This window comes from Myotis davidii, unplaced genomic scaffold (genome assembly GCF_000327345.1).
Source record: "Myotis davidii unplaced genomic scaffold, ASM32734v1 scaffold762, whole genome shotgun sequence".
In the NCBI taxonomy this organism is placed as follows: domain Eukaryota; kingdom Metazoa; phylum Chordata; class Mammalia; order Chiroptera; family Vespertilionidae; genus Myotis; species Myotis davidii.
The window spans coordinates 246,728-262,638 of NW_006293699.1; the positions used below are offsets into that span (position 1 = coordinate 246,728).

Here is a 15,911-nt window from a genome sequence, read left to right on the forward strand (position 1 = left end):
GAAGCGGCAAGTCCCTGAACAAGGAGTGGAAGAAGAAGTACGTGACGCTCTGTGACAACGGACTGCTCACCTACCACCCCAGCCTGCACGTGAGTCCGGGGGGCGGGCAGAGGGGCGGTGCTGACTCTGGGACCTGAGTGAGTTCGAGTGGGTTCTTGCTTGAGTTGAAGGACTTCACTTTGGTGGCTTGGCAACTGCACAGACCCCAAGACCCAGGCCCAGGCCGAACGCTTACACTGAAGCTCTGAGTTGTGGCTGAGCCTGTTGGAGAAAACTCCTCTGGGATGGTCAGCCAGGCCCGGCGGGTGCGGGCAGTCAGGTTTTATAGCTGACACTCTCGTTGTTGGAAGAGCTGATTTGGCCCATTTACACAGAATTGCTAAAGTTGGGGGTGCCCATGTTGCCAGCCAGGTGTCTTTAGGGAGCCACACCAGGGGGGCGCCCTGGGCCTGGGATGCTGGAGCTAGAGGGCAGTGAAACTGGGGCTACGGAGAATGGTGTTGGGACTTGGACAGGTCCTGGAAGGAGGAGAGTGGGGTCTGGAGGGTGTGTGGCCTGTGGCCGGGGCTTGCAATGATTGTAGATTGTGGCTCCCCCACCCTTCCTTCTTCCCCCTCCCCTCACTGCGTGGCTCCAGCACACAGCTGTCACCAGAATCCATCTCTGTCACCTCCCCACTGTGGGGCTAATGAGTTCTCCTGTGCAGCCCCTCAAGCACAGCACGTGGGCCAGCCCCACCCCCGGCCCAGAGGCCCAGGGCCTGCCTCAGAGGGTCCCTCGCCTGCCTGTGATCCTGCACAAGCATCGGGGAGGCCCAGCCAGAGGTGCTGGTGGTAACCGGGTCCTGGGAGCACCACCCAGACAGCCGTGCTGAGAGCACGTGGAGGAGGCCTGGCTCGGGGGAACCAGCAGGCAGTCCCTTCCCAGGGCGGCCAGAGCCCAGGGTGGCCCCTGTTTGATCTCCTCTTGTCCCAGGGGACAGCACTAGTTGGACTGTTCGCTCCTGGTCTCCCTGATTCCACAGGTTGGGAGCTGGTGCTGGGATACCTGGCGATTGGAGGAGGGGCCACACTCGGGTGACCTTGGGTGTTTAGTACGAAGGCTCCCCAGCGCTGCCTCTCTCCCACTCTGGCCTCCTGCTCACACTCAGCCCCGGTCCCGCTGCTGAGTTGGTGGCACCGTGAGAGGCAGCAGGGTTACTAGGAAAGGCACTGGCCCTGGGGCACCGGGCTCCCAGAAAGTCCAGGGGCAGCTTCGGGTGCAGAGTCTAACTAAGAGGAGCCCAGGGGCTGCGTGCCCGTGCCCAGGCCTGCGCTGAGCCCACAGCGGCGCCTCTTAGCTTCCCCTACCCAAGGCAGCTTTGCTCTTACCTGTTCCTTCTGTGTTGTGCTGCCTTAGCCGGGTGCTGTGTTCTGTCCCCTGTGCTTGTCCCCAGGCCTCAGAATGTGGAGGAAGAAACCCAGTGTGAGGGGAGGGTGGTGAGGGGTCTTGAAACACAGAGGAGAGGTTGGGAGCGGTGCTGTGTTTGGCTTGGGTTTGGGTTTGGGTTTGGGGAGGGCGGGTGAAGGCCCAAGGGAGTGCTGCTTTTATGCCAAGGCTCAGTGGGCTTTGTTGGATCATCAGTCACCCAGCCAGTGGCCGAGCTAAGACGTGGACACGTGACTTGGACTCTACACACTCCCCAGGTTCTTTTGCACGTGCCAAGAGCACCTCCCTCAGGGCCGGCGGAGAAAGTCCCGGAAAGTGAGTGTCAGGGTACGTGTTGCCCAGACGTACTGTCACACACGGAGGCTGGCCAGGCTGTGTCAGCCCCTCGGAGCCCTCTCCAGCGCCATGCTCGCTGCACTGTGCGTAGCTTAGGGTGTCAGGGCCTGGGGCAGGTGGCTCTGCTGGCCCAGCACCCGGGCCTCAGCCAGGGCCGCTCTGCTCTCCCAGCCGCAGGACTACGTTGAATGGACAGCTCTTGGAGAGCCTGGGCTTTGGCCCTGGGGTCAGAGTGCATGTCCTTCCCCCACATGGGATGCCAGGAGGAACTGCACATGCAGATGGTGGCCGCATGCCCGGCAGGTGCTGCTTGTCTCATTCAGAAGAACGAATCAGATCCAGAACACAGTGATGGTGGAAGGCCGGGCGCGGTTCCATGAGTGGGGCCTGAGTTTGCTGCTAGCAGAGGCCGCCCCTCTTCTTCTTGATCTCCTTCCTTGATTGTCACTAGATTCGTGTTGCTGGCTTACCTGCCTCCATCTCCCCTTTTCCATCTTTTCCAACCTGAGCAAGCTTCCTAGTTGCCAGCAGTGAGCGGGCACCCTGCCTCCCTGTGAGCTGCCCTGCGAGAGCGCCGTGCAGGGGAGGGACCCTCGGGAACTCCAGCCCTGCTCACGGGTACCCTCGGCCTAGCCGGCTGCCCTCCAGGGCGGCTCTTACCTGAAACCCCGGGGCAGCCGTGCTGGATACTCACGTGCCCCCGGAGGCCAGTGGGCTGGACGGGCTGGCTGTGCCGGATGGGCGCGCAGAGGAAGGGCTGGTGGGCAAGCCTCAGACCTCGCGCCCGATCCTCGCCTGGCCCAAGAGAGCCGCCACAGCCTCCCCCATTTTGCATCCAGCGGAGCCATTCACACAATCACCTTCTGTTAATTCTATCTGCAACATCAATTAAATTGTTTGTAGAAACTAATTGAATGTGGCTTAATCACACATCTTAATAGCTTTCCACGCTCTGAACTCGTTGTTAATTCCAGTAATAAAACGAGATGAGAACGCTGGCTGGGTAATTAGTGAGGAGGCTGGGGAAGAAATTGCTGTTTGATGGTGGGTAATAAAGGCAGCCGTGGTGACCGCTCTCCTGAGCAGCCGCTGCCACCACCACCACAGCGCTCCCCCGTTCTGCTGACGGAGGGAAACGCGGCTGCTCGCCCTGACGCTCTGTCCCTGCTGCTGCTCTTGCCACTCTCCTCGGGCTGGGGTGCCTCTCCCGGGGGTGCGGCCTGGAAGCTAGCCTGGCACCGGGCACGGAGCGGAGTCTCGTCTGCGAGGTCAGAGATGCCGACCGGGCTAGCCCTTTCCCCTCCTGTCAGGGTCTGGCTCCTTGGCCTCGAACAGGGTCCCTCTGTGCAGCTCTTGTTGGCGCCGGGTCAGCTTCTCCTGTCCCAGCCCGGCCTCCCAGGGCCGTCATGGGGCCTGAAAACTGTTGCAGCGGCTGTGGCCTGCTTGTGAACTAGAGCAGCCCAGCCCCTCCCCGAGAGAGGGACTGCAGCTGTGCCCCGGCCCCGCCAGCTGTTGACAGTTGTCTGGAGCAGCCTATCCACGATGTGGTTGAACGCAGGGACCCAGGATGAGCATGTGCAGGGACCCAGGATCGGTATATGCAGAAGCCAAGTCCGTGGGATGCTGGGGCTTTGGCTGCGTCGGCTGGAGAAGGGACAGAGAGAGTGGGCAGAGGGGCGCCTGGGTGTGTTTCCTTCCCAGCCACTGAGGCTCAGTGCTCGGGGCAGAGGCCTGGCAGCATCGGCAGAGTCGGGGCCCGCGTGTCAGAGGCTGTTCTCGTGGGCGGAGACTGCTCACTGGTGTCGCAGTGACATCGGTCAGTGGTTCTGAGGGCAGCATGTGCCTGAGACCGGGCACTTGGCCCTGTCCCTTGGACAGGACGAGGTGGTGGCGGGAGGCCCTGGGCACAGCCCAGTGCTGCAGGGAGGGAGCCCCCTCCTTGGACACACACTCTGGAAGCTGCGTCTCCCCTGTCTGGCCACGCCCCTCGGTCCTTCCGAACGGCCCTCTGCCTCTGAGGGTTCTCAGAGCCGCTTGGAAAATAAAAGGTGACCACCGGCCTGGCCAGGCCTCCCCATGGTCTTCCCACCCTGCAGTGCCGTCCAGCCTAATGACAGGTGTGCGGGGGAAGCTGGGCTGGTGCTGTTTCCTTGTTCTCGCTCCTCTTCCTAACTGGTCCCTTCCACATTCTCTTGGCTGCTTGGGGCCAGGTGACCCCTTTCCACTTGATGTCCTCTCGGTCATTCCCAGAATGATGGCAGCCCTGCTTCCCAGAGGCAACACTTCTGTCTGCTTTTTTAAGCAGAGGGGACTGTCGCTCTTCCCGGGAGCTAAAAAGTGAGATGGTAGGAGAGAATGCCAGGGTACCAAGAAGTCTGATGCCCCGACGTGGGTACAGATAGGGCCGGGCCTGTGAAGGCTGCGTCTGAGATGGCGCTGTGCTGCTCAGGGACGCTCTCTGAATGCAGAATGTCCCAGAGGTGCTCCTGAGGGAAGAGGAGCTGATTCCAAGTCTAATCAGCGGGATTCTGTGCACCTGGCTTCTCTCAGGGACACCCCGGGGAGGGGTGTCGGGGGAGACAGGAGTCTGCAGTCTGGAAGGAGAGACCAGAGCAGTGGGGAAAGCTGGGCCCGCTGAGACCCAGGGCAGCACCGTGCTCTGCAGCCCCTGTGGCCACTCCCCCGGGGGGCGTCCTGGCCGAGGGGGCGGTGGCGGTGATGGTGGGGTCAAAGCACCAAGCAGCTCCCACTCGGGGTCCCTCTGACTGGAAGGAAGTGTGGAAGGAAGCCACCTTCAGTGCACAGCCTTGGGAACGCCTGAACCGCCTGGACTTGAATCTGGCTTCACTGCCTTCTGTGCGACTTTGGGGCAGATTAACCTTTGTGAGCCTCAGTTTCTTCATCTGTAGAGTGGGTGGTGTGAAGATTACATGCGGTAACGTGTGCAATATAGATACACATCTACAGTCCAGTGACTACCTGGCCCCTGAATGGGAAGAGGATGTGGTGACGATAATGGTGTTATTATTAATTCCTGAGAACAGCAAAAAGAAGGAAAGGGTTCCCTTTAACTGTTCAACAAATACTTATTGTCAGGTGCTGTTCTGAGGACTGGGGACTGTGCGAGGCCGTAAAGGCTCTCCATGCCTCACGTGGCGAGGGAGCTTCTGGAAGCAGGACTGAGTGCTTGCTGACCAGCCCCCAGAGCCTGGGAACCCAGTTGTCTGCACCCCGTGGAGTCTGTCAGTTCCTCTTGACCACACGGGCCCTCTCCCTAATCCCATCTTGGTCCAGTACTTGGCCCCCTTAGCATCTTCCCTATAGGAGGCCTGAGCCTCAGCTCCTGGCTCCAGACCTTCTCTCCGCTGACTCTGCCCCCGTCCTGGCTGAGTCCCCCGCGCAGCGTGTGGTCAGCATGTAGATGTGGGCGTCATCCAGATTTGGAGACATTCTGTGGGAGTCACAGTCCTGCTCTTTAAACCTGAGCTTCCCCTCCCTCCGCCACCCCAGGCGTGGGAGTTGAGGGGTCAGTGCCAGAGAGAGCTGCCGGAGAATGGCCTGTCCTAACGAACCTCTGTCTACCCCGCGGCCCTAGGATTACATGCAGAACATCCACGGCAAGGAGATCGACCTGCTGCGGACAACAGTGAAAGTGCCAGGGAAGCGCCTGCCCCGAGCCACGCCTGCCACCGCCCCCGGCACCAGCCCCCGGGCCAACGGGCTGGCCCTGGATCGGAGCAGCACGCAGCTGGGTGGGGGCACAGGTGAGGTGGCTGCTGGGGTGGGGGCGTGTGGAGCGCATTGCTTCCTTTCCCGGAAGAGTGGGGAGTGCTGCGACGGTGCCTGGGGAAGGCGTTAGGGGCTTTGCCTTCAGTGGAGGCCTGTGAGCTCCAGACATGCTTGCCACCAGCACTGGAGCAGCTTGGCCAAAGGCATTGCCAATCCCTGTGGAGTTAGAGATCGCAGCCGATGGACAGTCCTGCAGATGATATCGAGGTCAGAATGGGGCCAGAAGCCGCATGCTGACCGGTGGCTTCAGTGGTCCTGGGACTGTCTTTCAGGGCAGGTGCTGGTGCGGCATCTCAGCCCAGCCTGCCATGTGGGGAGGGAGGGGCTGGGAGGGGACAGAGCTGCTGCCTGGGCCCACCTGGCAGATGTCGTCCTCAGTCTTCAGTGAGAGGCGGGGTCTTTGCTCAGAGAGGACTGAGTGTAGAGACAAGCTGGAGGCCCAGCAGACTCTGCCGCGTGGCCAACGGTCTGGAAAGAAGAGATAGAGCCTGAGAGGGCCTGAGCTTGAGGGAGGCAGCTCTTCCCTTTCCAGAGGACACTGGGTTCCGGTGAAGGTCTGTGCTCCTCCCTAGGCCTCTGTGGAGGGCTCTCCCTCCCGTGCCCAGTCCCCTCGCCCCAGGTCTGCTTGGCTTCTGGACCCTTCCTCTCACCACCTAAGTCTTGGTGTTGTTCTAGATAATTGGGTCTCGTCTTCCCCTGGCCCGGAAACAGCTGCTCAGGCGCTGTCCTGCCCTCCTAGGTGCTCGTCACATTCAGTGGGCAGGGGGCTAGGGTACTTAGTCCCTAGCATGGATGGGACAGACCCCAAAAACTGCCTCATTCAAAACACTGATAGGGCCGCTCACTGAGAAAGTCGGGACTAGGGAAGGCAGGCGAGAGGACGGCCTCCTGAGTGGGCGCCTGCCCTGGGGCTTGTGCTCGGCCTGGAGGCACTGGGAGAGGCCAAGTGAGGTGAGCCGGGTGCAGGCCCCGTTTCCAGCTCTGCAGCTGAGATCATCATCCCCATTTTATGGATGAGGAAACAAGGGCTCAGAGAGGTTAAGTAACTTGTCTGTAAAATCCCACAGTGAGTAGTAGAGCTGGGGTTTGAATCTGTGTTCCTGAGTTGAAAAGCTGTGTTTGTCTTCCATCCTGAGCTGAGAAAGAAGCCCCTGAGTTGTGCAGAGGGAGCCCCAGTGGACGGGGAAGGAAGGAAGCTAAGGCAAGAAAGACAGCCGCCATCAGGTCGGGTGCCTCCTGTGAGGCTGCACCAGGGAGGGTCCCGCTCGATGGCAAAGATGGGAGGCCACGTGCAGCCCCCAGTGCTGTGCCCAGAGAGAGTCAGGGCTGCTGGGAGAGCTCTGGCCTGTAGGGGAGGGGCTGGAGGTCAGCCAGGGCCCCAAGGGCTTTCCCAGAGCTGCTGGGACCGAGTGAGTGTCAGTTTCCGGCCTGGCTCAGGGTTTCCCACCACATACTGGAGGAGCAGGAAGTGTAAGTGCCCCCAAAGGGAACCTTTCCTTGAAGCAGGTAGCAAGAGCAGCTGGGCTGTTACCCCAAAGGAGGGGAAACAATAAGACCCTCTGCCCAGTCACATTCCTGGGCCCTGATAGCTTCACCTGAGGAGCAGAAGTGGCGCCTGGAGAAGGGAGACGCATGCATCACACTCACCCGCATCGTTACCAGCGCCCACAGACCCTCGCTGATGCTCCCAGAACATATGGACCAGCATTTATCCAAGCCCGCGTCCCCTCGCTGCACGCTGACACCGACCTCATGCACACTCACACATGTCTCCCGCTCACCGGCGATGTTAACATCTCATTATCTTTGTTACTGTAATTACATTATCCGCTGCTTTATGCAGAATTATCCTCCGAGGACTAATTGATGGCTCCATGTTTAATTCATTAATCATTAGCATCAAATTCGACAATTACAGTGCACACTGATTGTGGGATTGCAGGCGTAATGAGGGGAGAATTAACAAAGAAAAGGGAGAGTACTTTTTCTTCCCTGGGGTTTTGGGTTGGGGGCTTGGGGAGGAAGGTGGGCCTGTGATCTTTGGGTTGGAGACTGGGAGGCAGAAATAAGATTTGGAACCCAGGAGGGGATGGGAGCAGGAGAGGGGAGAGCAAGGTGTCTGAGAAGTTAGGAACTGAGCTGTTCCCTGGGAAGGTTTCCTGACCATGAAAAAGGCTGTTTGCAGAGACCTGAAGCCAGAGCAGGAAGGGGCAGGATTCTGAAGAGGAAGGTCAGCATGTTGCCTCAGGGGGACAGGAAACAGGGTAGACTGGCTGCAGTCTCAGCCCACACGTCTAAGCACCTATTGTGTGCCTGGTCCTGCCTTGGAATACAATAGAAACACAAAACTTGACGACCTTTCAGTGTCATACTGTCCCCAGAGGATTAGGGAGTTCTGGCCTGTTCCATTTCCTTCTGGCTTCAGCTCAGAGCTTCCCACCCCTAGGCTTCCAAAAACTCAACCCGTGTGCTCACAGGGCTGGTTTGAGGCCTTGTGTTCGCTGCTTGCTCTCCAGCTTTTCCCAACTTGCAGGCCCATCTCTGCTTCCTTACTAACCTCCAGCACCTACCCAGCCATGTCCTTGCTGCTTTGGGGCAAACACCTTGGGTGTGGCCTATTCATCTTGAGACCTCCCACGGCCACTGCCTTCTGGGCTGTGCCCCAGCCTGTCTTACGTGGACTGAGGTGAGAGGGCAGGTAGGCCCCTTGAGTGTTATGCGCTCGGAGGTCCCGTGACTGTTCCCACAGTCTCTCCACCAGTGAGTCAGTGCCCAGGGAGAAGGCAGGGGATTCTGAGGTCACTCGTGGTTCTCCCTGCCCGGCCTTGGCTCTCCTGGAGCCTTCGGTTCCCCTCGGCTCTGCCGTTCTTCCCTGATGGGAAACGAAAGATTAATTTTCTCCAGCCCAACAGGATAATTACTAATACTAATTAGACATAATTACTTGAATTTGATACACTTATTTCTCATCAGAATGGCAGCAAAGCTGAGGCAAAGCAAATAGCATATGTGGACTAGAATGTAGGGTGCAGGTCCCTGACCAGGAGAGAGGAGGCTGGGGATAATGGCTGGATGAGGGGCTTTGCAGTGATGGGGGTGTCGATACCCCCCCCCCCCCCCACTTTTGGGTCCCAGGGAAGGGACAGATGTGTATACCTTCTTGTGTATGGAGAGAGGCAGGGCGTGAGGTCTGAGACTGGCTGCTTCCTAAGGCATGGCGAGCCTGTGTGATGCCCCTGGTTCTCCAATAAGCCTGGCCCTGTACCTGGGCCCAAGACCCCTTAATTTCTGGTCAGCTTCCTGTTGGAATTTCTCAAGCCGTGCCTACAGTCCTGTTTCCAGGAAAGCCTGTGTGCACCCCTCCCCTGACTTCTCCTCCTAGTCTGACCCTTCCCCTCTCCAGGCGCCCCCCACTCGGCCAGCAGTCCTGCCTGGGCTGGCCTACGTCCCGAGGGGCTGCACCAGCGCTCCTGCTCCGTTTCCAGTGCCGACCAGTGGAGTGAGGCTGCTGCCCTGCCCCCAGGTATGCAGGACCCCTAGAAGGGACAGAGGAAGGCAGCATGGGCCTGGGTGGCTGTGATTGGATGGTGCCCAGGCAAGGGGAGGGGCCCTGTGGAGCCCTTGGGGCTGTCACAGGGGCTCTTACCCTTCTCTGGCCTCCTCATGAGCTTCCTGCCCCCAGGTAGAGCCCTGCCTCTGCAGCTTCTCTGGCAGCCCAGCCACTGTCCCCAGGCAGCACTGGTGGCAGCTCTGCATCCCCATCAGCCCCCTGCGCAGCCAGCTCATCAGCCTCACTGCAGGGGGACAGGGTAGCAGGGCTGAGTAGGGGAGTCCAAGGCAGGAGAGCGGGCCCCTGCAGACAGGATCCAGGGAGTTGTTCAGAAAGGTAGTGTCCGCAGCCCTGCTGTCTCCTCAGATAGGTTGAGGCCCCACCCTGCCTAAAACCACCACCGTCTCCTGTCCCACCCTCCTCTTTCCTTGGCTCTTCATTTTATTCCCTCTGTCCACTTTTGTATATTGCATTTCAACTTTTCCTCCCCTGCACACACATTCTCTCTCTCTGCCCTTGTCTCTCCTTACTCTCACCTGTATCCTGACCCTTTGGACACAGATCCTGGGAGCGGTTCTCATGGCTAAAAGGAAAATGGGTGCAGCTCTGCCCTCCTTTACTGAGGGTGTAAAAGGGAGGAGACCCCAGGGTCCAGGTTTGCCTCTCCCACTGCCCCTCCGCCCCACACACACTGGGCAGTAGTGCCCCTGCACATTAACTACCCAGGAAAGTGCCGCTCCCAGTCTGAGCTCTGACCCAGGCACACACTGGGTATTCACAGCACAAGGGATCAAGTCCAACCTCCCTGGGGGAGTGAGTGTGCAGGGCCTGAGAAGGGGAGCTAGGGCCCTTCCTGGGCCCCCTTCCCCAAGGGTGGGGCCCCTCTGTTGAGTCTGGAAGGCAGGGAGGGAGGGAGGGAGGGAGCATGTCTACCTCTAATGAAGTTTGACATTTAGTGGTGAGCGCTGGGCGGGGTATGGGAGATGGGAGCTTGATTAGCGCGCTCTAATTGACAGTAATTAGGCAGCTCCCTGATTGTTTCTAATTCTGCTATTAATTGTCAGGAGCAGGGAGTGTGATTGAGGATAAATTTGGTGCGGAGCTGCTGGGGCTTCAGCTCCCTATGAGTTCCCTAGGCCGCCTTCCACCCCTCCAGGCTGCAGAAGCCAACATTTCTGCCTGCCTTTATTCTGTTCTGCCTGACTTTCCTACACTCTCCTCTCCCTACCTTCTCCTCCACCGAGGCTGGCAGGCTGCTCTCCCAGGGTGGCCCAGCTGTACTTCAGGGTGGCTCTCTTAGGTGCACTAGACAGGACTTATGCTCATCCCCCACCCTCCCCTCTGCCCACACTTCTCCAATTCTCCCCTCCCCAGCCAGTGGCCCAGCTGAGGTGCTCGGTTCCAGCCCCAAGCTGGAGCCTCCCCCATCTCCCCACTCCAACCGGAAGAAGCACCGGAGGAAAAAGAGCACCGGGACCCCCCGACCAGACGGCCCCAGCAGTGCTGCCGAAGGTTAGGGGGACCCAGAGGGATACCGGGGCACGAGAGGTGGGCAGTGGGACTTGGGGATAGTGCCCTAAAAGTATTAGGTTAAGCACTTTTAATAATCCTCAGTAAAGGTAGTTCCACACCTTTTGGCAATCTAGACCTGGTGTCTTAGCTCTTTTCTTCTGCCTAACTTAACCCTTTCTGTGAAAACGTGAGCTTGCTTCTCTTATTCTTGTAGAAGGTAAAAGGTCACAGGCGGCTACCCCAGTAGCTCTTCCAAGACTTGTGGAAAGCAGGACCTGTTTTCTGTGTCTCTTGTATCACCCATTGAGTTAATGAGTGCTGGGCACATAATAGGTGCTTAATACATGTACCATGGGCTGAGCCTCTCAGTCAGCTGTAGGCAAAGGATTCCAGCTCCTTGTTTTTCCATAGGCCCTCTCACATAATCCTGTATCCGCCATCGCGCCACTTCTCTGATTTTCCCTAAAGGTCTTCAAAATATCCCTCTGACCAGTGGTTGGAGTCTCCCTCTGACATTGACACCTAGTTTGTCATTTCTGTTCTGATTGTCAGGGTAGGGGTGTGGGTATGTGGGTGGAGACCACCTCCGTGGGAAAGGGCTACCTTTCCCAGCCACCCTGCGATACAGTGATTCTTAGTGTTCGTGGCACATGGTCTACTTGTCCCAGGGAACTGAGCCCCACATGATGGCGGTGATGTAATTCAGAGACTGTGTTAAGAGCAAGGTGAGGTGGAGTTGTGAACGTAGGGAGAGAAAAGGTGCCAGTTTTCTTTTTCTAGGAAGGCAGTTCTGTTAAGGGTGCCCTTAGAGCAGGAGTCCAGCAGGATGACTTCCAGGGGATGTTAGTGTCCTTGAGGTGAGAGGCTGCCCTGGATGGAACACGTGGCTCAGGCCTTTGCCAGGGGCTCAGCCTTGGGCCTCCAACAGGTACCTGAGCTGTCTCTCCAGCTCCCACAATACATTCACACTGCTTGTTAGGAACTGTTCACGCATGGGGCAGTGACCATTGGGAATGAGATTCATGTGGCTGTCTTCTGGGGGAGAACTTGGAACAGCTGGACCACATTGCTTGGGGTCACAGTCCAGCCTACAGTACTGTCACTGCAGATGTCCTTTGGTCCCTATCTGCTCACACATCCTAGTTTGTGGAGAAAACCTCTCAGCTCCCCATCCACTTGCCCTTCCTGCCTGTCTATGGGAGGGTAGTGGGGGAGGGGCACAGTTCCCAGGAGCCCCATGCTGACGCCGTCAGGAATATTGGGTTTAATGAGCTGCAAAATGAGGTGGCTGCAGCTGACATGTACGGATGCCCACACCAGCCTCCCCCACCCTCTCCCAGCATTGCCTCCTAGCACCCCACCTCATCCTTCTCCAGACACTCAGCTCTTCTTGTGCCAGGAAGCACCCTGATTTCCAGACCCACTGCTGGCAGTGCCAGTGATGCAGAAACCTTGCACCCCCATCTGTTCTCACTCAGGCTCTCCAGGTGGTTAGGAATGGAGGGTTGAGGCTCCATACTACTCTTGCAAGTATCCTCCCTCCCACCTTGCAAGTTGCCCTGGAGAGCGTGGTCCTGGAGGCTGGGTGCCAGGAAAGCAGGGTGGTGAGTGGGCTTGTGGCAGTGGCCTGGTGTGCCTGCCAAGGCACCTACCATGATGGTGGTAAATGTTCCATCCCCCACAGACGTGGAGGAGTCCTTTGAATTTGTGGTGGTGTCCCTCACCGGGCAGACGTGGCACTTCGAGGCCTCGACGGCAGAGGAGCGGGAGCTGTGGGTACAGAGCGTACAGGCCCAGATCCTCGCCAGCCTGCAGGGCTGCCGCAGCGCCAAAGACAAGGTTGGCATGGAAGCCCGAGTGGGGTGGGACCCAAAGGTGGCCTCATGATTGACCAGCCACCCCTTGTCTCCCACTGTGGCAGACTCGACTGGGGAACCAGAATACAGCTCTGGCTGTGCAGGCCGTCCGCACTGTTCGTGGCAACAGCTTCTGTATCGACTGCGACGCCCCCAGTGAGTGGCAGGGCCAGGGTTAGCAGGGCTGGGCTTGGGGGCGGCTTAGAGAAAGCTCCATGGGCTCCACAGAGAAAACGACAAGAGGCTTTCAGTAGGCCCAGGAGGAGGGCAGGGAGGAAGAGGACTCTGGGTTGTCTTACTGGTTGCGCTGGGGCTTCACTGTGCTTCTCCTCCTTACCTAGATCCAGACTGGGCCAGCCTGAACCTGGGCGCCCTGATGTGTATCGAGTGCTCAGGGACCCACCGACATCTTGGGGCTCACTTGTCTCGGGTCCGTTCCCTTGACCTCGATGACTGGCCACCGGAGCTGCTGGCTGTCATGACTGCCATGGGCAATGCCCTGGCCAATAGCGTCTGGGAGGGGGCTCTGGATGGCTATGCAAAGCCAGGGCCTGACGCCTGCAGGTAAATGGATGGGACCCTGAAACTGGCCAAGGGAGGGGACATCAGTGTTCCTGTACGGGGAAGACTGAAGATGGTGCCAAGAGTCTGTGACAGTGCTAGAAGGGTTAAAACTGGCCGTTGCTGTGCTTGGCAGTTGGCCCCTTGGGGTTCCCCTCCTCCGCCCTCCCTGTCACTCAGGCGCCTCACAACAAGAGGCCCTTTCTGAGTTGTTATCAGCTGGTCAGGGGGCCAGCAGGAGGTGCATGCGCAGGGCCCTATCTGCACTGTGGTGCAAAGGCCCAGCCTGAGCTCTGAGATGGGGAGAATGGGTAGTAGATAGGATAGTGGTGGGCCCCCAGCGCAGTCTCCTACCCGCTTCATTCTAGCAGGACCAGATAAGCTGCCACACGAGCCTGCCTGGAATCTTCCTGCCCTTCCGGCCCTCTACATCACTGCTGTCCCCAGGGGCCTCCCTTCAGCCTTCCTTCCTTTCTTCTTCCACACCCTTTGCATTGCCCACTGCCCCTCTGTATGCCCTTGATCTCTTAGGCTTCTCTTTTCTCTACCCTGACACCTTCTCCCAGTTTTTCCCTTATTCTCCTTTTGGGTGTTTATGTGACTTCCTGACCACTCTCCCTGGCCCCGCCCTTCCTCACTCATGCCTTGATGGGCCCGTGTTTTCAGAGAGGAGAAGGAGCGCTGGATACGGGCCAAGTACGAACAGAAGCTCTTCCTGGCCCCACTGCCGAGCTCAGATGTGCCACTGGGGCAGCAGCTGCTCCGGGCCGTGGTGGAGGACGACCTGCGGTTGTTGGTGATGCTTCTGGCACATGGGTCCAAGGAGGAGGTGAACGAGACTTATGGGGATGGGGATGGGCGGACGGCTCTGCATCTTTCCAGTGCCATGGCCAACGTTGTCTTCACACAGCTGCTCATCTGGGTGAGTCCTGGGCTCCCTCCTTGCCTTCCGAGTCCCACCCTTGCAGGCTCCTCTGACCTGCCCTGACATCCTTTATACCCCAGACCTTTGAAAGCTACCTCTCTCCTTTTCCTCCCCAAGAACCTATCTTCCCTGCCATGTCACACCAACTGAAAATATGCTTCCTTCTGCAGTATGGAGTGGACGTGAGGAGTCGGGATGCCCGGGGCTTGACTCCACTGGCCTATGCTCGCCGGGCTGGAAGCCAGGAGTGTGCAGACATTTTGATCCAGCATGGCTGCCCCGGGGAGGGCTGTGGCTTAACACCTACCCCCAACAGAGAGCCTGCCAATGGCACCAACACCTCTGCTGAGCTGCACCGAAGCCCTAGCCTCCTTTAAGGCCCAGGAAGGGGGCAGTGGTCAGAAGGACTCCATACCCTGGGTACCTCCTCCCAATAGGCACTGGGAAAACAAAAATACAGAGACTGAGAAGTAGAGACATGCAGAAAGGAAGACGGAGACAAACAAACAGCTAACTGGGGAGACAGATCAGAGGAGACGTCTGGGATTTGAGCTGCAGCACAGAGGGTGTGGAGGTATTTAGCCTTTTGCCCTACGGTGCCATTGAGAAGGGACAGGACCCTTTGGAGGTACCTGTAAGGAGAGGGGAGCAGGACCTCTCCCTCCTCCAGATTGCTACCCTCCAGTGCCAGCCCCCTGCGAACTTCATCTCAAAGTGGAGCCTGGACAAAGCACAGGTTGGGGGTGCTGGATGAAATACAAGGGGGTGATCTGTGAGTCCCATGTAAATTTGTACATTCAAATATTTATGTTTGTGTACATATGTGGTGTGAGTGTATGATGAGCCAATAAACCAGACTGTGTGGTCTTGTTTCCCTCTTTTGTATCTCTACCCTTCTCCAAATGCCCTCACCTCTACCTCTTTGCCCCATCTTCTCATGCTTGCTCTCCGTACTCTAGGATTGTCTTTCCTGAGCCTTCCATGAACATCGCTTTCAGCCCTCTTTTGCCACAGGTGTAGTTGAGTTTGTCAACAGCACTGGCAGTGAGCCTGGACGAGGTGATATGGAGCTCTGGAAGCTTCCTGCTGCATTCTCTACTCACCCCCACCCACACTTTTCCCAGTCAGTCTTATTTTCATCAACGTTCTATCCAGTAACCTCCTGCCATGACTTGTAGTGGCCAAAGTTCACCCAAAGGGAGGATATAAGCATTGTTCCCCTTTCTGAGAATGTGGGAACTAGCCCACACCGGGAAGGAAATGAGTCAGTGCCCAGGAGGAGAGCTCCGAGGGTGCCGCAGGAGTGGCTTGGTGCTCCCTAGGGCAGCACTTCTCTCCGCGCAGATGCCTAGCCTTTGCTTTTAAGGAAAGGGGAGGTGAGAGGTCACTGATGGCAGAAGAGTTACCTTGAGTCCCACCATCTTGCCGGGCTGGGCCAGAATTCAAAGCCTCTGCTTTTCCCTCTCTCCCTAGTTATGTTAGAAAGAAGATCTAGGGGAAACCCTCCTGAACCTGTTCTTGAAGGGTAAGCACTTGCTAAGTTAGGGTCTGTAACTGGGTCCACTAACGCTGTTCCTTAATTTGCTCATAGAATTCCAACCCCAAGGCCTCATTCCTATCTCTGTAGCTTCCCCCATAGTACATACCCTTCCAGAACCATCACAGATTCTTTTCTGCCTTCACTTTGCCGTGGGCCTTCTTAACCAATCTCATTTTATAACAAGAGGATTGGTATCCCAAACTTCATAAATGCTGTGATTGGGAGGAGAAACCACAATTAATGCCATAAGAAATAACTAGAAATGTGTCTTTTACTCTATGCCCTCATGTCTGGGATACTAAATGGTGGCAGATGCACTTAGCTGCTGTGTCCTCTGCATAGATAAAGATTAATGAGCTCACAGGTGATGAGGGTGAGCCAGCACCCGCCTCCCCCCCGCCCCCCCCCAAACAC

General features: G+C 57.7%; 1 protein-coding gene across 1 annotated transcript in view; it reads left to right on the forward strand.

Annotated features, from left to right (window-relative positions):
* Nucleotides 1-14,831, forward strand: part of AGAP3 (ArfGAP with GTPase domain, ankyrin repeat and PH domain 3) — a 26,345-nt gene extending 11,514 nt beyond the window's left edge. The window contains exons 10-18 of the mRNA XM_006767272.2: nucleotides 5-89; nucleotides 5,360-5,528; nucleotides 8,957-9,076; nucleotides 10,478-10,615; nucleotides 12,300-12,454; nucleotides 12,537-12,627; nucleotides 12,813-13,035; nucleotides 13,699-13,954; nucleotides 14,128-14,831. Coding sequence (XP_006767335.1) covers nucleotides 5-89; nucleotides 5,360-5,528; nucleotides 8,957-9,076; nucleotides 10,478-10,615; nucleotides 12,300-12,454; nucleotides 12,537-12,627; nucleotides 12,813-13,035; nucleotides 13,699-13,954; nucleotides 14,128-14,334 — 1,444 coding nt within the window. The 3' untranslated portion in view covers nucleotides 14,335-14,831. The remainder of the gene's footprint in view (nucleotides 1-4; nucleotides 90-5,359; nucleotides 5,529-8,956; nucleotides 9,077-10,477; nucleotides 10,616-12,299; nucleotides 12,455-12,536; nucleotides 12,628-12,812; nucleotides 13,036-13,698; nucleotides 13,955-14,127) is intronic.
* The last annotated feature ends 1,080 nt before the right edge of the window (nucleotides 14,832-15,911 follow it).